At 39.9% G+C, this 25,878-nt stretch overlaps 1 protein-coding gene across 10 annotated transcripts in view; it reads left to right on the top strand.

The window, feature by feature from the left end:
- Positions 1-25,878, top strand: part of PPME1 (protein phosphatase methylesterase 1) — a 66,771-nt gene that overhangs the window by 9,964 nt on the left and 30,929 nt on the right. For all 10 annotated transcript variants that reach the window (XR_009454409.1, XR_009454408.1, XM_059708465.1 and 7 more), the window contains exons 2-5: positions 11,575-11,668; positions 12,212-12,304; positions 24,643-24,700; positions 25,459-25,510. Coding sequence is in view for 8 of the 10 variants with exons in the window: in XM_059708465.1 (XP_059564448.1) it covers positions 11,575-11,668; positions 12,212-12,304; positions 24,643-24,700; positions 25,459-25,510 (297 nt within the window). In the remaining 2 variants the exon portion in view is untranslated. The remainder of the gene's footprint in view (positions 1-11,574; positions 11,669-12,211; positions 12,305-24,642; positions 24,701-25,458; positions 25,511-25,878) is intronic.

The raw sequence follows: 25,878 nt of genomic DNA, 5'->3' as shown, positions 1-25,878 counted from the left end.
ACTAGAGTGTAAACATCACAAGGGTAAGGGGTTTTATCTCTTTTGTTTTATCTCTTTTGGCAGTATTCCCAGTACCTAAAATAGTATCTCATAGATGCTTAATGAATATTTGTTTAACTTTTTCAGAAGTTCTAACAGCTAGTCTTATGTTCCCATGCAGGAGAGTGGAGGATTTCTCTCTGGAGAAATGACTGGTCTAAAAGAAAAGACATGTAAGATATTGATGTTTGGGGGAAGAGTCCTCCATTTAAATGTCCGGGCCTCTACCTGATAACTATACAGTGATATTTAGTAGTAAATGAGTCCTACTCGCTCTCTCATGGACTCACCAAATATCCAAGGAAAGCCTCTAACATGAAAGACAGAGACCAAAACAAAATGAAGAAAGGAAACTATAATGCATAGAACAGAAGAGAATCTTAAAATAATATCTCTTGTCAGAAAGACAAGAGACACTATGGCACCTATTAAACAAGAAAAGGATGCTCTTTAAAAAAACAACTTGCTTCAGAGAATAAGAAATAACTATTAGGAATGAAAATATATATGTGGTAGATATAAATTCAGTAGAAGAGAAAGTTTAAGGAATCTTCTAGAAAGTAGTTCTACATTAAGATTAAAATTGGGAAGTACAGGGGATAAAAAGGTTTTTTAAAAATATCTCAATAGCAGTACTTTACTTAAAAGATGATAGAAAAATGCCTTACATTTTGAGAAAGATATCTAACCTAAAATTATTTTGGCTAGTATTTGCCTACTGTATCTTTGTCTTGGAACTTTAGTCTCTTTTACATAGTATACTAGTATAGCTGGAGTTAAAAAATTCATCTAAGGGTATATGTTTCAGACCTAGAGCATTTAGTTTGCCCTTGATATATTTGGATTTATTTTTACCACCTTATTTTATACTTTCTGTTTGTCTCATCTGACCTGTGTTTCTTTTTCTCATTCCATATTTTTCTATTGGATTAGTAATGATACAGTCTCTAGATAAATTCTTTGAATGGTTACTTTAACATTTTTTGGTAACAACTTTATTAAGATAGAATTCATATATCATACAAGTGACCAGGTAGAGTATGCAATCAATTATTTTTAGCATATTCACAAAGTTCTGTAACCATTACCACAATGAATTTTAGAACATGTTTAGCACTCCAGAAAGAAACCCCATACCCACCAGCAGTTAACTCTCACTTTTTCCCACACTTCCCAGGCCTAGGCAACCACTAATCTATTTACTTTCTCTATAGATTTACTTAATCTGGATCTTTACAATAAATGGAATCTTTTGTGCCTGGCTTCTTTCATTTAACATATTTTGTTTAACCTAAATAAATAAAAAATAAAATATATTATTCTTGAATATTTGGGTGGGCCCAGTGCAGTCACAGTGTCCTTTAAAGAACAGGGAGGCAGAAGAGTAGTCAAAATTTAAGGGAAATTTGAAGATGCTATTTTGCTTGCTGGCTTTGAAAATGGAGGAAGAATCTCTGAAGCAAGTAATACAGGCATCTTCTAGAAGCTGAAAATGGTATTTAAAACAGTAGATGAGTGACTAAAAAAGCTGTGGTACACAATGGAATACTACACGGGTGTAAAAAAAAAGGGAACTCTTTTTGTAACAGCATGGATGGACTTGGAGATTATTATGCTAAGTGAATAAGCCAGACAGAGACAAATTCCATATGATCTCACTTATATGTAGAGTCTAATGAACAAGGTTGCTACTAGGTTGATTATTGATGTAGGCCTTTGCAATGGGCAGGGACCTAGAATGTACTTTTTAAGACAAAAGGAATCAAGACAAAATGAATTCATTGATATTTCCAATTCAAATAAGATTGCCGTGTGTTTCTTTACTTTGATTTCATATAATTATCTCTCTGCTTTTACAATGGAAATCTTAGTTTCTAATGACATTAACCTAACTACCTACTTTCTATAGTACTAGTGGCCTGGGCACGAAATTCGTGCACTTGGAGGGGGGGTCCCTCAGCCCGGCCTGCGCCGTCTTGCAGTCTGGGAGCCCTTGGGGGATGTCCGCCTGCCGGTTTAGGCCGGATCCCCACGGGGAGCTTGGTTTCTGGGTGAGCGGCGCTCCCACTGTGGGAGCGCACTGACCACCAGGGGGCAGCTCCTGCATTGAGCGTCTGCCCTCTGGTGGTCATTGTGCATCATAGTGACCGGTCGGTCATTCTTGTCATTCTTGTTGTTCCGCTGTAATAGTTGCTTAGGTTTTTATTATATAGATATACATGTATATAAATATGCACGCATGTGATGTTCAAAATAACCAATTATACTACCAACAAAAACTACCAACAGTGTGATTATGGAATACTATTTAAGATTTTTATTGTTATGTTCTTTTTTTCCTTAAAGTATGTCTCACCAGAGATGTACAGTCAGGTAATTGTGCTTATTTTTTTTTTCTTTTTCTAAGTAATTGTGTTTTAAAGTCACTTGAAATAAATGTTGTATGCCATTAGGTTAATTTTCTCCCTTCTTTATTACTGTTGGTGATTAGTTTCTACAAACTTTAATATATTTAGAAATAAAAAAGCACACAAATTATTTACATGACTCCAAAGTTGAAAGTATAAACAGTGTGTATTCAGAAAAGGATAGCATTTGCCTTTTTCTCCTCCAGTGCGCTACAGATAACCATTTTCATTAGTTTTTGTTTAATTCTTCTACTTTAAAAAACTTATATGTATATATTTATAATCCCCCTTTCTTTGATAGAAGATAACATTTTATATACGCCTCTGCATATTTTTTTAAAAATACGTTTTTATTGATTTTAGAGAAATGGGAAGGGAGAGGAATAGAAAGATAAAAACATCGATGAGAGAGAAACATCGATCAGTTGCCTCCTGCATGTCCCTTACTGGGGCTTGAGCCCGCAACCTGGCATGTGCCTTGACTAGAAATCCACTCAGTGACCTCTTGGTTCATGGGTCAGTGCTCAAGCACCGAGCCATCCCAGCTGTGCTGCATATGACTTTTTAAAATTTAACATATCTCAATCACTCCTTAGCAATATATAGAAATCTTTTTCATTTTTTTTCAGGTGCATAGTACTCCACTATGTGGATATAACATAATTTATTCAACCACTCTACTTATTGATAGACATTGGGTTCTTCCCATAATTTTATATTTCAGGTAGTGCTGAAATGAACAAACTTGCATAGATCCTTTCATATCAGGGCGGAGGGGGGCTACTTTTAACATAATTGTCTTTAATGTCCTGCCGTTTAACTGCAACGTAGTAATTCTCTTAAAATCTTGTAATTCCTTGGGCTTTATGAATCTGTAGTTTGAAGTTTCAGTTCTGGAATCTACAGCTATTACTCTTCAAATGGTGCCTTTATCCGTTCTCTAATTTCCTGTGGGAACTCTGATCTGACATATGCAAATCTTATTTCTCTCCCATATTTCTAACTTCTTTCATATTTTTCATCTTTTGTTTTTATGTTATATTCTAGATATATCTACATATATGTGAACAAATGCATGTTTACTCTTTCCCTTAGCTGACCATTTATTTTTTAATTATATTCTTTCATTCTAAGAGTTGTATTTATTTTCAAGTTTCTATTCTTTTAAAAGACATATTAAAGTTATTTTGTGTTCTATTTGGTAATTTCAATATGAGAAGTCTTTATACATCTTCCTCACACGATTTATGCTTTTTGACTGTGAAGTGGTCATTTGTTTTGGAACTTCGGGAGTTTTTTGTCCTAGAATGAAGGTTGATTTCAAAGAAGATTTGCCTTTGCTCATGTTGGGGTCTTAAGGGCACTACCTTAAGGGTCGACTTTAAACTAAATTCTTAACTTGAAATTTCTTGGAACATATAAGTGGTATGAATTTAGCTAAAATTAGTATGAAAGTTGTCTTGAGAAGGATTTTTGGTTTGTTTTTCTTCTCCCTCTCAATATCAAGTTTCAGGACAGGAATTTTTTTCCTTAGTCTTAGAATTGGGTTAGGGAGCTGAGAGTTAGTTTTACTTTACCCTTTCACTGGTTATATAATACTTTGCAATCCCAGCTTTATGGGTGAAAGGTTTCCTACTCAGTCCCCACCTTGGGCTTTGTGTGGTATACCCCAGGAAACCCCCAAAACCTAAAGTTCAGTTAGCTGGCAAATGCCATCAAGATAAAAAGCTAACTTTAATGGACTGAATGCCTCTCTGGGTTCCCACCTTAACTTTTGCTCTCAATGTTCCATATTCCTTACTTTCATGCCAGTTCATCTGTGCATTTAAGAATGAATGAATGAATGAATATAATTATATGTAATGTAATGTAATAAAATATAATACACATTTATTTTTATATATTAATATATTTTTAAACACATGTGCATGTCATTTAAAACATTTCCAAAGTTGTATCGATCAAGTTACCTAATTACCATGAAGCAAGCAGTCCCCAACATAAAATTTTTATACCTAAGAAAACTGCCAGTCAAGTGTGAAAATGGGGTAATGGCATTTTCTGACGTGTAAAGTTTGAAAATCTCCTTTTCTCAGGAAGCTAATGGACCATATGTTTCATCAAAATAAAGTAATGCATCAAAAAAAAATATGGGATTTGGTAATCAGGGTTTCAACATAGGAGAAAGGCAAAAGGAATTCTCAAGATGATAGTGAAATGACAATTCATCATACCCATAGAAGAAGCAGTTCCGTTTGGAGCAGATGAATGGAAGGTGTCAGGAATGGAAGTCTGTTTTTTTCTTCCCAAGGACACCTCCATGCCCCATAGTCTCAAACTGCATGTTTATCATTCCCCTTGATTTCAGAGCGGAAAGGAGAGAGAGATAAAAACATTAATGATGAGAGAGAACTGATGAGAGAGAATCATTATCTGCTGCCTACTGCATGCCTCCTACTGGGGATCGAGCCTGTAACCCAGGCATGTGCCCTTGACCGGAATCGAACCCAGAACCATTCAGTCCGCAGGCTGATGCTTTATCCACTGAGTCATGCCGTCTGGGCATGTTCCATTACCTTTTACTGGAAACTGAGGATTCAGTAAGGAGAATTCTGCTTATTAGCCTCAAAGCCTAATAATCCTATATAATAAAAGGGTAATATGCAAATTGACCCTAACGGCAGAATGACGGAATGACTGGTCACTATGACACACACTGACCACCAGGGGGCAGATGCTCAATGCAGGAGCTGCCCCCTGGTGGTCAGTGTGCTCCCACAGGGGAGCTCTGCTCAGCCACAAGCCAGGCTGATGGCTGCCAGTACAGCAGTGGTGGCGGGAGCCTCTCCCGCCTCCTCAGCAGCGCTAAGGATGTCCGACTACAGCTTAGGCCTGCTCCCCGCTGGCAAGTGGACATCCCCCGAGGGCTCCCGGGCTGCCAGAGGGATGTCTGACTGCCATCTTAGGCCCGATCCCCCGGGGAGCGGGCCTAAGTCAACAGGTGGACATCCCCCAAGGGGTCCCATACTGTGAGAGGGCACAGGCCGGGCTGAGGGACCCCCACCGAGTGCACAAATTTTTGTGCACCGGGCCTCTAGTAATCATAATAAAAACATTTATTGAGACACCAAGGTAAGTACTTTACACACATTAGCTCATTTCATAGTGTTGACAGGTAATCATCAATGTGTCAGACTCTGAGAGTACATTGATGAATAGATGCAGAACATTCATGCTCTCATGGATCTCACATTAGTAGCAAATTAGCACAGGCTAATTTGAGAGTAACCAAAGGGTAAGCAGGCTACTTTAATTCTCATATCAACCCCTATAAAATAGGCAGTATAACTCCATCTGACATGAAGAAACTCTGGCTTAGAGAAGTTAAGTGACTTGCCAAAGTTCACAGAAATAATAAAGGCAGAAATGGGTTATGAAAACAAATCTTTAGTCAGTAGCAAATGGAAAATTAATTTAGGTTTAGGATGTATTAAAAGTTTTGTATCTCCTTTTTTAAAAAAATTATTCTTTCTGCTGGAAATAGGTTGTTACGGTCAAAATATGACAAGGGTTCTTAATTTGGGATTCATAGATGGGTTTTCTGAAGCCAATGGAACTGTACGTAAAATATATATTTGTGCTTTTTTTTTTTTAAAGAGTGAAACTTTATAGTGCTCATCAAGATTCTTAACAGGGTCTATGATAATGGCAAAGGGTCCATAAACAATTTGAATTTTGTGGTTTAGACCGAAGCCATATTTCCTTTGTGTTTCAAGCACCATTTTGTTCCCTCTCTGCCAGACTCCTTTTTCTCGTAGCAGGAGATGGGAGGGAATTATACATTTATTTTGTTAGGTTTGAAATAAACTTAATTGTGACATCAAAATTTTCTCTATATATTTACATCCCAAAGATTTTTATTTATAAGTTGAGGACTTAATAATTCATCTCTCTGTTAGTTCAGAACTTTAGAATTGACTTTGATTCTACTGTTTTTCATATCTTTAACATTCCTGAGATTTGTTGATTGTCTTTTTGAAAAGTCTTTCTATGTGTTCTTCCTTTTTAATTCTATTACCAGTCTAGACTCCCATCTTCTAACCAAGTTACTGCAACATATTTTCCAGAATCAAGTCTATTTTGTATCTTTTACCACATTTATCTTTTTAAAATACTTGAATTGGCTCCTCGTTTTCTACAATACCATCCAAACCCTCTTTGACTTTTAGGGCCCTAACACACAAATAACAGAAGTGGGGCATATTATATTCCCTTCTTTATTATATCTAATATTATTCCTTCTCCACTACCTGCTTTCAGTTGTATCCACTTCCTTTAGTTTTTCAGAACTGCTGTGCTTACTCCTACATATTGCAGTTAGCTATTTTTAAATTTTTGTTTTTTTATCAGTGCCCCCTATGACTGGCACCATATTGGGTTCTTATTTGTATCCTTTTCTCTGCCTGAAATGTCTTATTTCCTCCTCCCTATTTCCGTTAGTCTGTATTTTGTCTGTTCTTCAATTACTAGCTTAAATATTATTTTTCCTCTGAAGTCTCTCTTTATTTCCCAAGCTGAAAGTAATCTTTCTTTCCTCCTTGAACATTCATAGCACTTTAGCCATACCTCTTAGGTTATTTAACTGTACATTATGTTAGATATCTAGGTATTTGACATTAGCTTATTGAGAACAGGCATTATCTATTCTAGCAAGTATGTAAAGATTAATGTAAGGTCCTTGCTATCTACTTCATGTCTAACATTAGTTGCAAAATTACCTGAAGTAGTGGAGTCTATAAACAATTGTGTGTTCAAATGAAGATATTATAAGTATGCTAGAAAAATCTCTGGGAGCAGGAGTAACATTTGGAGGTATAGACTATTGGTGCTTTTATCAAATGGGAATTACCTATATGTTGGTGTAAATTGGGTAATCCCTGGAACTTTTTTTTTTTTTTTTTTTTAATGAAGGAAATTAGAAGTGGAGGGTATTCTCCTAGGAAGAATTTCTGTTTTTAGGAAGTAATTTTTCTTTAACTGGTACCTAGCCAACTTGGAAAGTTCCTGTGGCCTTGACAAAGTCAACCATACTTAGACTGTGAAAAGGAAACCTCTGATAATATGTCCTAAAGCCTTATTACTTTTGAATAAGAATGAATCTAAGATGAATCTAAGAATTATTAATATAGCATTGAGGTAAATAGCAGAGGGTTTGAAGAGTGGTGGAACTGGATTTGAATGCTGTCACTGCCACTTAGTAGTTGTATAACCTTGGACAAGTTACTTTACATCTCTAAATCTGTTTTTATTTGTGAAATGGGGATGAAAATAACTCAAAATTTTGTGAGGGTTAAATGGAATCCTGCCTGTATTTGGCACAGTGCCTGTTGTGTACAGTAAATGTTAGGTACTATTACTATGATGATATAAAAAATCCATTTATATAAGAGGCCCTTATATAAATGCTTGGCATGCCATGTTGTGGTTGTTATACTTGAAATCAGTATATGCATAGGTGGATTTGTGAGTGACTGATGAGTCGGTAGAATTAAGAGTTTTGCTTTTAGTTTTCCAGTAAGAATTCAAGTGCAACCAGCAAATGAAAAAAAAAATTGGTCTAGGCTAAAGTTGTAATTTACTGTCACAGAGATAGTTTTTCTATCAGGAGATAGGATTACTTATTTACTGAGAAACCACCAAATGCCAGGTATATTAGATTTTTTTAAAATATGTTATTTTATTTAGTCACTACAATAAAAGGCAGAAGAAGTTTAAATAATTTGAATTTTCTAAGCCCATACTGCATTAGGAATTTGTAGGGAATTAAGGGAAAAAGTACGAACTGTGAGGAATTTGAACTCCTTTCTCCTTCCAAATCCTATACTTTACCTTTGCATTTTTTTTTAAACATTATTCATTGCTGACCTGCAATTTATTTTATTTTATTTTATTTATTTTTTTAATATATTTTATTGATTTTTTTACAGAGAGGAAGGGAGAGAGATAGAGAGTTAGAAACATCGATGAGAGAGAAACATCGATCAATTGCCTCCTGCACATCTCCCACTGGGGATATGCCCGCAACCCAGGTACATGCCCCTGACCGGAATCAAACCTGGGACCTTTCAGTCCGCAGGCCGACGCTCTATCCACTGAGCCAAACCGGTTTCGGCTACCTTTGCATTTTTAACACCCCTCTTTCAACTTCTAGAACTTGAAAAATTAGTGCCTCATCATACCTCAGACCATTTAAATCAATTTCTAGAAATGAGACCTAATCATCAGTATTTCTAAAAGTTCCCTAGGTGATTTTATTATTACACTAGAGGCCTGGTGCACGAATTCGTGCACCAATGGGGTCCCTCAGCTTGGCCTGCGGGATCAGGCTGAAACCGGCTCTTCAACATCCCCTGAGGGGTCCCAGATTGCAAGAGGGCACAGGCCAAGCTGAGGGACCCCACTGTTGCCTGATCAGGGCCAGGGAGGGATACTGGAGGCTGGCCAGCCAGGGAGGGACAACGGGAGGGCTCCAGGGTATGTCCAGCTCTTCTCACTCAGTCCCAATCAGCCAGACCCCAGCAGCAAGCTAACCTAACAGTCGGAGCATCTGCCCCCTGGTGGTCAGTGCACATCATAGTGACTGGTAGACCAGTTGACTGTCTGCCCCCTGATGGTCAGTGCACGTCATAGCGAGTGGTTGAGCGGCCTTAGCATATCATTAGCATATTACACTTTGATTGGTTGAATAGACGACCTGATGACCAGACAGAGCTTATTAGGCTTTTATTATATAGGCTGTATTGAGAACTGACCTGTCTCAATGTCTATAAGAGTAAATATTTAATATATCCTTGATTTTTGAAAGAATATATACCTGACTGTTGAGCTGCTTCCTTATAATTCTTTCCAGTATTATAGCCACCTAGAATACTTTTGTATTAACTTAAGTCTTAAAGAGGGCTTTGTATTATAGTTTGTATATATTCTCCATTCAGCCCCATGGCATATACAGGAAGATGTTTGGCAGGAAGTGTTTTGCTGCTCATATTGTTACAGAAAAACCGGAGAAGAACCAAGCAACACTTAGAGAGATAGAGTTACATTTATTACGTGCGGGCCCAGAGAAAAATGTCTCTCAGATTCTGGGTGAAATCACACATGAAGTTTCCCATATTTATACTATTTTACCTTCTTTGTCTCCCAAATATGGGGTTTTTCCGGTTCCCTTTGCAAGTTCTTAAAGGGCCCTATGTGTTGGGGCTTTGAGACCTCAACCAGAGGCTTGGCCTGGTGCCAGCACTGATAACTTCGTCTGGGGAAGGTTTAATGGCTGCTCTGAAATGGGAGTAGTCTTATTTTCCTTATTATTTAAGCCAGCAAGCATTTACAGAAGTCAGAAATAGCAGGGTTAAAATTTCAAACAGCAGTTTTTATATAAGATGGATGCTTCAATATAATTCTGAATTTCCTTCATTATTGGGAAGAAGGTGTGGAAATAGGGCAGTGATGGTGAACCTTTTGAGCTCGGTGTGTCAGCATTTTGAAAAACCCTAACTTAACTCTGGTGCCATGTCACATATAGAAATTTCTTGATATTTGCAACCATAGTAAAACAAAGACTTATATTTTTGATATTTATTTTATGTATTTAAATGCCATTTAACAAAGAAAAATCAACCAAAAAAAATGAGTTCGCGTGTCACCTCTGACACGCGTGTCATAGGTTCACCATCACTGAAATAGGGGAAGGCTTAGGATGTCTTTTGTGTGTCCCATCCAAGATTGAAGACAGGTTGTAAATAGACATTTATTGGTTGTTTTTGTTTTAAAATAATCTTAAAATTTTTAATAATACATGGTTCAAAAATCAAAAGATAGAAAGGGATATATATTGAAGATTGTCCTTCTTATCTCCCAGGATACCAACAATGTTATATCACTGTTCTTCCAGAAATATACTAAACATATATAAGCAATCATATCTATAATAATAAAAGTGTAATATGCTAATTAGACCAGATAACCTTCAGGATGAAGCTGGGGCTGTGAGGGAAGCCCGGGTCCCGGGTGCCAGAGGGAAGACAGTGCCGGCTGCCGGGGGAAGGAAGGCCTACTCTTGCACGAATTTCATGCATCAGGCCTCTAGTTTATACATATTTCCCATTTTTACCCAATTGGTAGTATGTGCATCATGTTTGCTTATTTACATAACAGTGTATCTTCCCCATATATAAAGAATCTTATCAGTATATAAATATTTCCTTCTTTTAACAACTAAATGTTATTTCTTTATTTATAATTTATTTTAATCACTCACCTGTTAATGGATATTTAGGTTGTTTTCTCTATTACAAATGATGCTACCTTGAATAGATACGTTATTTCACTTCTTTGTGAGCGTATATTTGGATAAATTCTTAAAAGTTCAAGGTATTGATATTGCCTTCTATGAAGGGTTGAATATTTACTGGCTGGGAAATAATAAATGTGAAATTATGTGAGGAATTAAAGGTATGAAAAAGCATAAGTGACCAAAACAATTATTGTAGCAGGTTAAGAGGATAAGAATGAGCCTATAGCCAAGAATAGAAGAAAGAGCTACTGGGTTTTGTGGTATATATATATACACGGAATACATTTGTGATTAAAATATACTAATTAATTTCCTCAAATCCTAATTTTTTTTTACTCTTAAAATATATTTGAACTTTAATATAAACATATTTGAATTTTAAGTGTAATACTTTGTGTATGAAAACTCTTCATATCTTTAAGGAAAAAATACCCTTGCTATTTTCTTTTCAGATTTACATTTAGCATTTGTTTGATCAAGATTTTAATCATTGCCCTAGCTGGTTTGGCTCAGTGGATAGAGCGTCAGCCTGCGGACTGAAGGGTCCCAGGTTCGATTCTGGTCAAGGGCACATGCCTGGGTTGCGGGCTCGATCCCCATTAGGGGACGTGCAGGAGGCAGCCAATAAATGATTCTCTCTCATCATTGATATTTCTCTCTTTCCCTCTCCCTTCCTCTCTGAAATCAATAAAGATATATTTTTTAAAAATTTTAATCATTTAATGCATAACTATTTTTTACTTGAAATCTCTCTTCCTCTTTTTATTTCCATAGCCCTGGAAGAAAACGGGATTTTTCCCCTGTTTCTTGGAGTCAGTACTTTGAGTCCATGGAAGATGTAGAAGTAGAGAATGAAACTGGCAAGGATATATCCTTTGCAAAATGGCTTATTCTTTAGTAAGCTTATAATGTTGTTTAAGTAAAAGACTTATGTAGTAGTTCCTAAAATGTTCCTTATTACTATTGTTTATTTCATTTTTATTCTCCACCTGTTTTTGTGTGTGGCATGGAATATTACCTATAAGTCAATGCCAATATTTTATGTGGCTATAATTGTCTAATGCATGGGGAAGGGATTAAGAATTAAATTTCTGAAACTGGTATATTTCCTAAGGGCCCAGGGTAAAGTTTCATGAGTGAAGTGAGTTGAACTGGTTTTTAGTGTCTAGAAACCAGGGGTATGTTCTCATTTGCGCAAAGGGAAGCATTTTTCCCCCCATTGATAAAATAGTCATACTGGTCTCATGCTTCAAAGCCAGAAACTTATATTGAAGTATCTCTTAAGTTTAGAAGTCTGCAGCTTTGCATGTAACTTCATGCTGCATAAGTTAGTTTTCTAATCAGCATTATTATGACTAATCAAAAACTTCAATGAACAAAGTTTAGATATGTTATCTTTAACTATTCATACTCTTTTCGAGTTTATAAGAGTGGTTCAGAGGGTCCAGTCCTACTCCTTTTGCATGGAGGAGGCCATTCCGCCCTTTCCTGGGCTGTGTTCACGGTAAGTAGTTGATAGAAGTTGATATAAATGCAATTATTGTTTACTTTTGGATGAATTTGACTAGCCTAACTCTTCCTTTTGTGCTCACTCTTTGGCTTGATTATAAGAAGGTTATGGATGTGAGTTGATTCTGTATTTATTATGGTAGGCCAAATATCACTTGTTCTTTAAGGTAAAGGTTCTTAACTGGGGTGAGCTTCAGTGCATGATTTCTTCAAATGGTTTGTAAAATGTTTTACAGATATTTCATTGGGATGAGGGGGATGGAATTTGTGTCTTGTCAAAAGTGGGCGTCTGTATTTCAGTGATCTAAGTAATGGAGAAGCAGACATATTCTATTGAGGTGCTTTAAATAGAGATAATGTCTATCTTTTATTTCTCTCCCTCATAGAGCCTATTGTACTTTATACATAGAGATGTCCCATAAGTATTTGGGAAATAATCCTTCTTTTTTACAAATGATGCTTTGCACTTAATGGTACCTGTGAGCTATTAGGAAATAAGCAATATTTGGTTGATAATAACCTGATCTAGAATAGAGGATGTGTATCTTTGTGAATGCTGTTAGTTGTGGGTCTTCCTAATATCCTTGACTCTGGGGTGGGGTGGTCCATGTGTAAAGAGAGATACTGCTAAGGAAGATACTGGCAATATTCCTATATAAAGTAAAATTGTCATATCTTATGTGTATCAAGCAGATATACATACGTCCTCTGTTTACCACTAAGGAGTCTGAGGGTCCGAAAATGGGAGCAGTTGGGAATGCAGCACTAGGTACCCAGAGCCAGATGAGTGTGGAGCTGAAGAGGCTTCCGAATAATCATTTTGTTTCTGGCAGGATTATTGGGATTAAGTATAAAATCACCATCTGGTCTCTTCTTTTAGAATATGAATTCCTTGAGAACAGGGTAATGTCTTACTCTTTCTTGTTTCCCAAATGCCTGAAACAATTCTTGACACATAGGCACTTATTCAACTGTTATTAAATGATTTGTTCCCTGCTTTGTTTGCTACTTCCCATCTCTTGCTTTAGGATATAGCTGTATGATTTGCCCATAAGTGCCAGGCTCTTTCATGTGTCTAGACCTGTGTTGTCCAATAGAGATACAATGCCAGCCATATATGTAATTTTAAATTTCAGAGTAGGGATATTAAATAGCTAAAAAGAAACAGGTGAAATTAATTTTAACATGTTTTACTTAATCCATTGTACCCAAAATCTTATCATTCCCACAGGTAATCAGTCTAAAAGTTACTGTTGAGATATTTCACATTATTTTTTATACTGTCTTTGATATCCAGTGTGTCTTTTATACTTAGCACATTTCAATTTGGACTAGCCACATTTCAGGTTCTTAGTAGCGTAGCTTTAGACATGTTACATTCCTCTACTAGATAGTAAGTTTTTTTGTTTTGTTTTGTTAGTTCTCACTAGAGGATATATTTTCCATTGACTTTTCTTAGAAAGTGGAAGGGAGGAAGAAGGGGAGGGGAGGAGAGAGAGATTATGTATTTATTATGGTAGGCCAAATATCACCTGGTTTTAAAAATATATATTTTTATTGATTTTTTTACAGAGAGGAAGGGAGAGGGATAGAGAGTTAGAAACATCGATGAGAGAGAAGCATTGATCAGTTGCCTCCTGCACACCCCCTACTGGGGATGTGCCTGCAACCAAGGTACATGCCCTTGACTGGAATCAAACCTGCGACCCTTCAGTTTGCAGGCCCACACTTTAACCACTTAGAAAAACTGACTAGGGCAGTGGTCGGCAAACTCATCAGTCAACAGAGCCAAATATCAACAGTACGACGATTGAAATTTCTTTTGAGAGCCAAATTTTTTGAACTTAAACTATATAGGTAGGTACATTGTTATTAACTTAACTAGGGTACTCCTAAGGCTTAGGAAGAGCCACACTCAAGAGGCCAAAGAGCCACATGTGGCTCGCAAGTCGTAGTTTGCCGACCAGGGGCTAGGTCAATTGTAAGCTTTTTTAGAGGTAAAGATCATAGTTTATTTTTACCTATCACATATTGTATGCTCAGGGATGTTTTTCTGAAATGAACAAATAATAGCATTTTCCTAATGTAGCAGCTATAGTAATAAAAAATACTCCAGTTGCCCTGAACCAAAGTCAGAGCCCCCAGAAGTGGCTCATGTACAATGACTTGCCTGGCTCTGCTCTAAGCTAATACACTGTCACGGGGCAGCTAACATGTTGAAGACTTGTAAGGAAAGAGGCACTGTCTTAATTGTCATGTCACATTCAGATAACTGTACTGAAACTTTCTAGGGATAGTGACTCCAGACCGCCTCATAAGAAATTTGGCAAAAAGTAGCCTGTGGATAGGAAAACCAAGGATAGTTCTTAATGGGTTACAAGGTTTTATAAAATTTACTAGAGGCCCGGTGCACAAAAATTTGTGCACTCGGGGTGGGGAGAGGAGGTCCCTCAGCCCGGCCTGTGCCCTCTCGCAGTCTGGGACCCCTCGGGAGATAACGACCTGCTGGCTTAGGCCCACTCCCGGGTGGCAGAGGGCAGGCCCAATCCCTAGGTGCAGCCCCTGGTTGGGCTCAGAGCAGGGCTGATTGGGGAGTTGGGGCACCGCCCCCTGTCATGCACAGAGCAGGGCGGATCGGGAGGTTGCGATGCCACCCTCAGTCACACTCAGGGTAGGGCCGATTGGGGGGTTGGGGCACCGCCCCCTGTCACACTCAAGGCAGGGTCGATAGGGAGGTTGCGGCGCCACCCCCTGTCATGCACAGAGCAGGGCCCTTCAGGGGGGTTGGGGCTCAGTACCCTGTCACACACAGAGCAGGGCCCATAAGGGGGTTGGGGAGCTCCCCCCGTCACACACAAAGCAGGGCCCATCAGAGGGTTGGGGATCCGGACCCTGTCACACCCAGAGCCTGCAGGGCGATCAGGGCTTTGGTCGCTGCCCCCTGTCACACTGATCCCGGTGCTGGGAGGCCTCGTTGCTCTGCTGATCCAGGGGCCAGGACGCCTCTCGGCTCTGCTGATCCCGGGGCCAGGACGCCTCTCCGCTCCGCTGATCTGGGGGTCCTGAGGCCTCTTGGCTCCGCTGATAACCGGGGCCGGGAGGCCTTGCGGCTCCGCTGATCCCGGGCTGGGAGGCCTCTCAACTCTGCTGATCCCGGGCCGGGAGGCCTCATGGCTCCGCTGATCCCTGGCCGGAAGGCCTCTTGGCTCCGCTGATCGCGGGGCCGGGAGGCCTCGTGGCTCCACTGATCCCGGGCCGGGAGGCCTCTCGGCTCCGCTGATCCCAGGGCCGGGAGCCCTCGCGGCTCCGCTGATCATGGGGCCGGGAGGCCTCTCAGCTCCGCTGATAACCGGGGCCGGGAGGCCTCTCAGCTCCGCTGATCCCGGGGCCGGGAGGCCTCTCGGCTCCGCTGATTGCGGGGCTGGGAGGACTTGTGGCTCCGCTGATCCCAGGGTCCTGAGGCCTCGGGGCTCCGCTGATCCCGGGCCAGGAGGCCTGTCTGCTCCACCATTCCCGGGGCCCTGAGGCCTCTCTGCCCTGCTGCTTCAGGGCTGTTTGGCTTCGCTCCACTTGGAGCCTGAGTTTGCAAATTAACTGCCATCTTTTAGCTTCTATAATTGAAACATTGTATCTTTTGGAGCTGTTGCTTCAGGAGCTCAGAGCCCCGCAGCTGCAGATGGGGAACCTTGGCTTCCTCCATCACTGGGGCAACCAAGCCTCCTGTTCTCAGCTGCCTGGCTGCCGGCCGCCATCTTGGCTGTGAGTTAATTTGCATATCCCACTGATTAGCCAATAAGAAGGGTAGCGGTCGTACGCCAATTACCATGTTTCTCTTTTATTAGTGTAGATAAGAATTACATATGTAGAGAAACCAAGATGGCGGCATAGGTAAACACCGGCGTTTGCTGCCTTGAACAACCACTTCAAAAATACAACTAAAAGACAGAATGGACATCATCCAGAACCACAGGAAGGCTGGTTGAGTGGAAGTTCTACAACTAGGAGGAAAGAGTAAAACATACCGAGACTCAGAGGAGGCGCAGTGCTGAAGTAAAATACTAAGGTACAGAGTGCATGCGGAGCAGGCTGGCGGCTGAGGGCATGGTTGTTGTTTTCAATCGGGAGGGAGTCTCAGACTCTGAGCTCCAGCTCCGGGCAAGTCTCTAGGGACCCAGACTCATACGGGAGAAGCGGGACTGTCTGGCATCGCTCAGAACCCTAGGGCAGCTTTCTCTCTGTGGGGCTTGCAGCAATTACTGGGACACAGAGAAGCAGAGCCTCTGAGGGCAAGACTGAGAGCAGCCATAATTGCTAACCCCGCCCTGTTGATCCCTCGGGACTCGCCCCGCCCAAGCCCTGCAGGGAGACTTTTGCTGGATAGCCTCAGGCAAAGGCTAGATTAGCACCTCCCTAGAGATCCAGGAGCCAGGAAGCCCAGAGGTCAGAGTGGGACCATCCAGTTTGCAGCTCTGTGGAACCATAAAAGACACACTCAGGGGGAAGACTCAGTGACCACCAAAGCCCAATTGAAGCAAGTCTAGCCCCAGAGGGGTGTCTCCAGCACAGAAGTTCTCCCACTGCAGACACAGCTGATTCTCACAGCCAAGTGGCCTGGAGGTCAATTCCTCACAGTGATAACTACAACAATCAAGGCTTAATTACAACAAGACTGTGCACAAAGCCCACAAGGGGGTGCACCAAGAGTGTCTACCTCAGGTAATTGGGACACTTAGCACAGAAAGGAACTCTATCGACACAGCGAAGCATAAAAAATGCCGAAACAAAGAAACAGGACACAAACGACAGAATTGGAGGAAAGAAAACTGCTGGATATAGAGTTCAAAACCACACTTTCAAGGTCTTTAAAGAACTGTCTAGAAGCCGCCGATAAACTTAATAAGGCCCTGGAAAAGACTGGTAAGACCGCCGATAAATGTAGTGAGATCTTCAAGAAGACTGGTGAGACCGCCGATAAATGTAGTGAGATCCTCAAGAAATCTAATGAGACCCTCGATGTTGTGATAAAGAACCAACTAGAAATTAAGCATACACTGACTGAAATAAAGAACATTATACAGACTCCCAACAACAGATCAGAGGATCGCAAGAATCAAGTCAAAGATTTGAAATATGAAGAAACAAAAAACACCCAACCGGAAAAGCAAAATGAAAAAAGAATCCAAAAACACGAAGATAGTGTAAGGAGCCTCTGGGACAACTTCAAGCGTACCAACATCTGAATTATAGGGGTGCCAGAAGAAGAGAGAGAGCAAGATATTGAAAACCTATTTGAAGAAATAATGACAGAAAACTTCCCCTACCTGGTCAAAGAAATAGACTTACAAGTCCAGGAAGCGCAGAGAACCCCAAACAAAAGGAATCCAAAGAGGACCACACCAATTCACATCATAATTAAAATGCCAAGAGCAAACGACAAAGAGAGAATCCTAAAAGCAGCAAGAGAAAGAAAATCAGTTACCTACAAGGGAGTACCCATACGACTGTCAGCTGATTTCTCAACAGAAACTTTGCAGGCCAGAAGGGAGTGGCAAGAAATATTCAAAGTGATGAATACCAAGAACCTACAACCAAGACTACTTTATCCAGCAAAACTATCATTCAGAAGTGAAGGCCAGATAAAGAGCTTCACAGATAAGAAAAAGCTAAAGGAGTTCATCACCACCAAACCAGTATTATATGAAATGCTGAAAGGTATCCTTTAAGAAGAGGAATAAGAAGAAAAAGGTAAAGATACACATTATGAACAACAAATATGCATCTATCAACAAGGGAATCTAAGAATCAAGTGAATTAATAATCTGATGAACAGAATGAACTGTTGATTATAATAGGGTCAGGGACATAGAAAGGGAATGGACTGACTATTCTTGGGGGGGAAAGGGGTGTGGGAGATGTGGGAAGAGACTGGACAAAAATCGTGCACCTATGGATGAGGACAGTGGGTGGGGAGTGAGGGCGGAAGGTGGGGTGGGAACTGGGTGGAGGGGAGTTATGGTGGGAAAAAAGAGTAACTAATGTAATAATCTGAACAATAAAGATTTAATTAAAAAAAAAAGAATTACATATGTAGGCTAGAGGTGGCTTCACTGTATTCTTTGAACTTTGAGCAACTCTCTTATAGTCTGGTGGGAAATCAGAGGTAACATTACCTCTTTGAGCATTCAGAATCCTTAGAGATGAGGGATCCAGGTAGGGCTAGAGAACATACTTCCCACAAAACAGCTATTGCTTTTGACACTAAAAGAAGGAACAATGAAGTGGAGTTCAGAAGATGTGATTTCTAGCTCCAGTTTTACCAGTACTCGTAATACATCCTCGTGAAAGTTATTTTAGCCCTTGAGCAAGCCACATAAGCCTTTATTCTCTAAATACAGTCTCTTTAGACTTCAAGGCTTCTTTGAAGATTATTTGAAATAATGAATATAAAAACTTTGTAGATTATAAAGCCTTGTACAAATACTATAATAAGCTATTTGTTGGCATGTATTGATATTAAATATTTTTATCCATTGATTGGAACAATGAAATAACATGGAAAGTGCCTAGCATAGAGGAGGTGATTGATAAATAGCTGCTGACATTATTATATTTGTTATTATTGTAGAAGATATCTCTTTTACCAAGATATATTCTACAGATTACAAATTCCATGAGAAATTAATGAAATAGGGATTTTGTGATTAAATGAGTTTGAGCAATATTACATATGATATCCTTTTCTTATTCTCTCTTGGAAATTCATCCTGCATGTCAGTATTTTATTAAAGCCTTTAGGATGTTTTTCGAAGTCTATTAAATTTCAACTATGTCTCCTAAATGTATTTGACCACTTGATTCCTTTTTTCTGAAACAATTGAATCTGAAGTGTCTACTGATTCTCACACTTTGTGAAACTCCTTTTGTAGATAAATCACTGTGTCCCAGTTGCTTACCTGGTTTACTTGTGTAACCAAGGGAATTCTCTACCACTCAATTGACTTAATAATAGCTTGGACTTGGCTGGTTAAATTTGCCTGCCCTTTTTTTTTTTGTTATTCCTGCAGAGTACCAGCCCACTGAATGCGTTGATATGAGATTGTGCTTTGAATTGTGTCTGTGAATCCAGAAGGCAGCTGTGGCGAATAGCAGGAATAAGCTCAAGTGCTTCATCATCCTGAGAGGCAGATTTTCCCTGAGATCTTTGCCCAGATGATATTTGGTAAAAAAAGGCAATAAAATAGAAGCAAAAAGGCCCTTGCATAGCAGGAGGACAAGTATATTGGCAGCCAAAGGAAGAGATGAATAACTGTGATTGATGCTAGATCATGAGAACCTTGAGAGCAGATCTGTGCCTTATTCACCCTATAGGTCTAGCACACAGAGCCTGGCATGGAGTTGATGCTCAGTAGTTCTTCCTTGAATAAGTTAATACCAACTCCTAACAATTAAAAGATTAAATTTTGTTCATTGTCTCTCATTCAAGAAAGCAGAAAAGTATGTAATTTTCCTAAAGGCTTTATCAAATGTCAGTAAGTCATTTACATATAACTGATACATAAACAAGTTGTATAACGTGTTAGAAAAATTACAAACTCCAGGAGACATGAGGCCAAAGGACAGGAAGAAATAGTTCATGGAGAACAAACAATGTTTATCCTCACTAGTAATTAAATATGATTCATAAAAGGTATCATTGTTTTAAATATCAAATTAATATATATTTTTTAAAAATCCTCTATTGGCAAAGATACTTAGAAAACGAAAGTTTCAAACATTGCTGGTGGCACTGTAAATAGAGCTTTTTTGGAAAGTAATTTACAGTGATGAATCAGCAAATATTTATACCAATTAACACAGAAATTGTACTTATAAGGAAAAATACCAAAAATGGGAAAAGCTATTTGTCAAAAATTAACAATCCCAATGTCCAACAATAAGTAAATGCTTAAATAAACTGTATCTACACTAATAAAAGAGAAACATGGTAATTGGCGTACGACCACTACCCTTTTCATTGGCTAATCAGCGAGATATGCAAATTAACTGTCAGCCAAGATGGCGGCCGGCAGCCAGGCAGCTTGAAACTAACATGAGGCTTGCTTGCTTCAGTGATGGAGGAAACCAACATTCCCCGCCTGCCGCTGCAGGCCTCTGAGCTGGCAGTTTGAAACATTTTAACAAAAAAAAACACACCCAGAAACCAGCTTTCAGTGAGCTGGGATCTCAGAGCTGGAGTTATATGTTGTTTCGATTACCTACTTTTACCAGCGGAGGCCTAAGAGCTGGAGCCTCAGAGCTAAAGCTGGCCCAGAATTAAAAAAAGAAAAAAGAATAAAAGGAGCGGTTGGGAGCTTCCGTCACCCGCCAGCCTGAAAACAACCCTCAGCCCCTCACCTAGACTGGCCAGGCACCGCAGTGGGGACCCCCACCCTGAAGGGTGTGTGACCAGCTGCAAACAGCCATCATCCCCTCATCCAGGCTGGCCAGGCACCCCAGTGGGGACCCCCACCCTGATCCAGGAAACCCTTCAGGGCAAACCAGCCGGCCCCACCCATGCACCAGGCCTTTATTCTATATAGTAAAAGGGTAATATGCCTCCCAGCACCGGGATCAGCGGAGCTGAGAGGCCTCCGGGCACAGGGATCAGCGTGACAGGGGGCAGCGCCCAAATCCCCTGATCGCCCTGCGGCTCTGTGTGTGACGGGGTGGGGCCACAACCTCCCTATCCACCCTGCTCTGTTCATGACAGGGGAAGGCGCCCCAACCTCCTGATCAGCCCTGCTCTGTGCCTAATATGGGGGAGCTCCCCAACCTCTGATCACCCTGTGGCTCTGTGTGTGACAGGGTGCGGCGCCCCAACCCCCTGATTGGCCCTGCTCTGTGTGTGACAGGGTAGAGCCATAACCTCCGCATCGGCCCTGCCCTGAGTGTGAGAGTGGCGGCGTCCCAACCCCCTGATCGGCCCTGCTCTGTGGGTGATAGAGGGCGGCGCCCCAACCCCCTGATCGGCCCTGCTCTGTGTGTGACAGGGGGCGGTGCCCCAACTCCCCTATCAGCCCTACTCTCTGAGTGACAGGGGGGAGCTCCTCAACCCCCTGATGGGCCTTGCTCTGTGCGTGACAGGGGGTGGCGCCGCAACCTCCCCATCGACCCTGCCTTGAGTGTGACGGGGCGGTGCCCCAACCCCCCAATCGGCCCTACCCTGAGCGTGACTGGGGGTGGCATCGCAACCTCCCAATCCACCCTGCTCTGTGCATGACAAGGGGCGGCGCCCCAACTCCCCAATCGGCCCTGCTCTGAGCCCAACCAGGGGCTGCACCTAGGGATTGGGCCTAAGCCAGCAGGTCGTTATCTCCCGAGGGGTCCCAGACTGCGAGAGGGCACAGGCCAGGCTGAGGAACCCCCTCTTCCCCCCGAGTGCACAAATTTTTGTGCACCGGGCCTCTAGTGTACCTATAAGACAAAATATTATACAACCTTTTAAAATAATTCTGGACAGTATGGGAAAAGCTTTCTTTCTGTTTTCCTATTTTCTAGGTTTTCTTTCAGTTGTATGTTTTTTATTTTATAACTTAAAGATTGTTTTTTTCTTTAATGTACACTGTTTTTAAAGGAAAAAGTTTGCATTAATTTCCAAAGATGAATTCAAAGATTGTCTTCAGTTCTCTATCCTACAAGTTAAGAGGAGATTAGCAAACAAACTTGCCCAGCCAGGATTAGAAACCGTAGCATTCAACTGAATGTTTGGCCTAAGAAAAGCAAAGACATGGGAGGCATAATATTTGCTTTCAACTGTAATATTAATTTTTTTAAAAATCAGCCACAACTTTTAAACATTTATTATGTACCAGGTACTGTGATAAGTGCTTACCTACATGTTCCCATTTAATTCTTTTTATATTTCTGTGAGGGTAGGCAGATGAGAACGTTAAATTTAGAGAAATAACAGCCATTCACTGCACCAGAACTTAAACCTACCTCTGTCTGCCTCCAGTGTCATGTTTCTCTGGAGACCAGTTCTGTACTGCCTAAGAGTACAGACTCAGGGCAGAAACCATAGAGGCATATTTTTGAGACACATAAGGCAGAACTTCTAAAGATTGGGACTATTTCAAAGCAGACAAGGACCTCTACAGAGGAAGGGGAGCATCATCTTGGTAGTGTTCCAGCATAGTGCATGTTGTAGGATTTAATTGTGAATATATCCTAATGTTCCTTATCTATCATTCTGTAAAATTTCTAGACCTGAGTAGAAACCCTTTTACATTAAATGTTTTGTGGGTTTTTTGGGGGGGACCCCAGAGATTCACCTGAACAAGTTCTATTAACTGTCAAGAGAAAGCATTTCTACTTTGGCTTTTGTAACAGGAAAAACAAAAACACAAAGGCATTTGTGTGTGTGTGATCATTATTTATTAAAGGATGATAACTAAGAGAGGGGAATTACGGTGTTTTAAAGGGTAAGCTTTAGGTTTCTAGAAAATTAATTTTTCAGAATTATTTATCCCTTGTTTATATTCAATAAATTAGTTATTACTATAGTTGTTGTAATCAAGTTTATCATATGTAGTGGATAATACAATACTTAGGGCTTCTATAGACTTCTCCATTAGTAAGTAATGGGTATAACAGACTGGCATAATTGCTGTGGGAAAATCCAGAACTAAGCAGAAGTTGAAGTTTGGCTGAGAGAGCAGAGGAGCAGTTGGAGCTCATTGATACATGCAGCCTTCAGCAGGCTACATTTTGCCAGCCTCCAGTTGTTTTCAGTTTTGGTACCTCTAAGGCAGCGGTTCTCAACCTGTGGGTCACGACCCCTTTGGGGGCCGAACGACCCTTTCACAGGGGTCACCTAAATACATCCTGCATATCAGATATTTACATTACGATTCATAACAGTACAAAATTACAGTTATGAAGTAGCAACGAAAATAATTTTATGGTTGGGGGTCACCACAACATGAAATACAGAGGAACTGTATTAAAGGGTCGCGGCATTAGGAAGGTTGAGAACCACTGCTAAGGGGTCTGGGACCAAACAAGTGTGAATTGATTAAAGCCAAGAATTGAATCTGCAGTGTCTGCTGATTTCTTTTGCTTCTTTCAGTTGATTCAATTTATGTTAGCAAATATTTACTAGGTATATTCTATATCTCAGGTATTGAGATGGGTTACTCAAATAGGAAAATGAGAGTTCACTCTTTTATAAGATTAGCCAATCAGCAAATGCTTGGTAAACCCCTGCTTTGTCCAAGGCATTATGCTAGGTGCTATGGATACAATGGAGAATTAAATATACATGCTATCCTCTTGTTCATATAATGATTTAAGTCAAATGGGACTACTTAATTGTGAATATATCCTAAAGATAGGAAAAATGGAGATGGCACATGTATACAAATAATAACAGCAAAAATTTTAAGAAGCTTTCATTTCAAACAGACTGAGGTTTAAATCTCAAAACAGCTTAATCTACCAAGCTCTAGTTTCTTAATCTGTGAAATGGATATATTACCATCTAGTTAATAGAGTGGTTGTGAGAATAAACAAAAGATGTGCAGTTCTTGATAAAGTGCTTTACTCAGGCATTCAGTTTTAGATGAGTTTACAGTATCTAAACCTCTAAAATTGTAATTCCCTAGGATATTATGATTTCTTTCTTTTTTTTAAATTGTAGACACTAATACAGATGTCCTCCATTTCCCCCTTTGCCCACCTCCACCCAGTCCCTGCCCCCTCTCCTATAGCTTTCACTGCACTGTTTATGTCCATGGGCTATGCATATATGTTCTTTTCAAAATATATTTTTATTTAACTGCAATACAAGTTTGTGTGTACTCCTGCATTGAAAGTGAATCTTTGGCAGGTTTTATGACTTTTACCGCTTTCAGGATTATTTCATGATCTGAATGTTACTTTGTGTGATATCCTGAACTAAGATATTAACTGACTCATGGTCCTTATCTAGGGAATCTCCCTTCCAAAGTAGGGAAAAGATAACCAAGGAATATGGATGAAAATCACAGTTAATAGAATACAGAGGATCATTGCTTAGAGATGCTCACTCTGTGTTTCATGAAAAGCTAGGAAGAGTTAAGGTTTATGAAGGGATTCAAGTAGAGAAAGTTATATTTTGAAGTTGGGATGAAACCATCGTATGCACCAAAAAAGCAGAAAATTGTCATTTAAAAATTTTTGCTTAAAATTGGAAAGTTTTATTTCAATTGTCCTGAGATCCTCAAATCCTGATGGCAGGTCATTCAACAAAGTTATTGGTAATGGGAAAATTTTGCTAACCCAGATGTATCTTACTACATTTCCTTTTCCTCCTAGGCAGCGATCATTAGCAGGGTTCAATGTAGGATTGTAGCTTTGGATCTGCGAGGTCATGGTGAGTGAAGTTCTTTTTCTTTTTTTAAATTATTTTTTTGTTAATCCTCATTTGTTTTTTTTCCATTGATTTTTAGAGACAGGAAGGGAGGAAGGGAGGGGAAATGAGAGGGAGAGAAATACTGATGTGAGAGAGACACATCGATTGGGTGCCTCCCACATGCAACCTGACTGGGGCAGGGATCAAACCTGCAACCCTTGACCGGCAATCGAACCTCTGACCCTTTGGTGCATGGCCTGATGCTCCAATCACGAAGCACATCAGCCAGGGCGAGTGAAATTCTTAATTAGTTTTGACTGAATGGCATATTTGCCAAGCCCTTTGAATAGTGTTAAATATTACAAATTTCTGTGTGGCCGTCAAATAACCTGGTCTTTCCATTTGGGCATTTTGAGGGAAGTTCTAGCTTGCAGTTTTTATAAATATTTTACAAGTGCACACACACACACACACACACACACATATATTTGTTGTTGCTTAGCTAAGAAAATGTCCTTTAATGTAACCAGATTTGGATGCTGGTAATATATAAGGAATGTGAATAACTCACTTTTAGACTATTGTAATTATCATCCTTAGGGTATACAACTATAAAGATGTGCATGCAACACAAAATTTTGCTAAGTCCTCCTTATATAAGTATAAAGTCTTCATTTCATTGTCCAAAGGTGAGGTTTTTTAAAGAGAATACTCTTGCATTTATAATTTCTATCCTTGGGAGTTTTATTTTTAAAATACAGTGGTTGTTTTTTTTTTAGGTGAAACAAAAGTCAAGAATTCTGAAGATCTGTCTGCAGAAACAATGGCAAAGTAAGTAATCTAATATTGTTTACACATCACCTAGCTTTCATTACTGTCATAAAGAGTAGCATACCTTTACCACTCTCCTGGTGAGATTGTTGGACAATAATTAGTAAATGCTCTATCCTTTTTTACTTATATCTGGTGTCTCCTTACTATTTAATCTACTTAAACATTCGTCTTTCTTGGTATATTTAATGTGATGGTCATACATAAAGCACTTAAATTCTTCGAGGTACAGTTTAGTTTGTATTGGCTTTTGAAAAGTTTTCTTTTGTTGACATTGTTGAATAGAATCTGGATATTGATTGGGGACCCATGCTTGGAAAGTAGTTCTCTATAAGAGGCCCTGTGAAATGTTCTTAAGATATCTTGCC

The sequence above is a fragment of the Myotis daubentonii genome, chromosome 9 (assembly GCF_963259705.1).
Source record: "Myotis daubentonii chromosome 9, mMyoDau2.1, whole genome shotgun sequence".
Taxonomy (NCBI): Eukaryota; Metazoa; Chordata; class Mammalia; order Chiroptera; family Vespertilionidae; genus Myotis; species Myotis daubentonii.
Note: the sequence above shows the minus strand (reverse complement) of the source record. Positions and strands in the feature narration are given on the sequence as shown.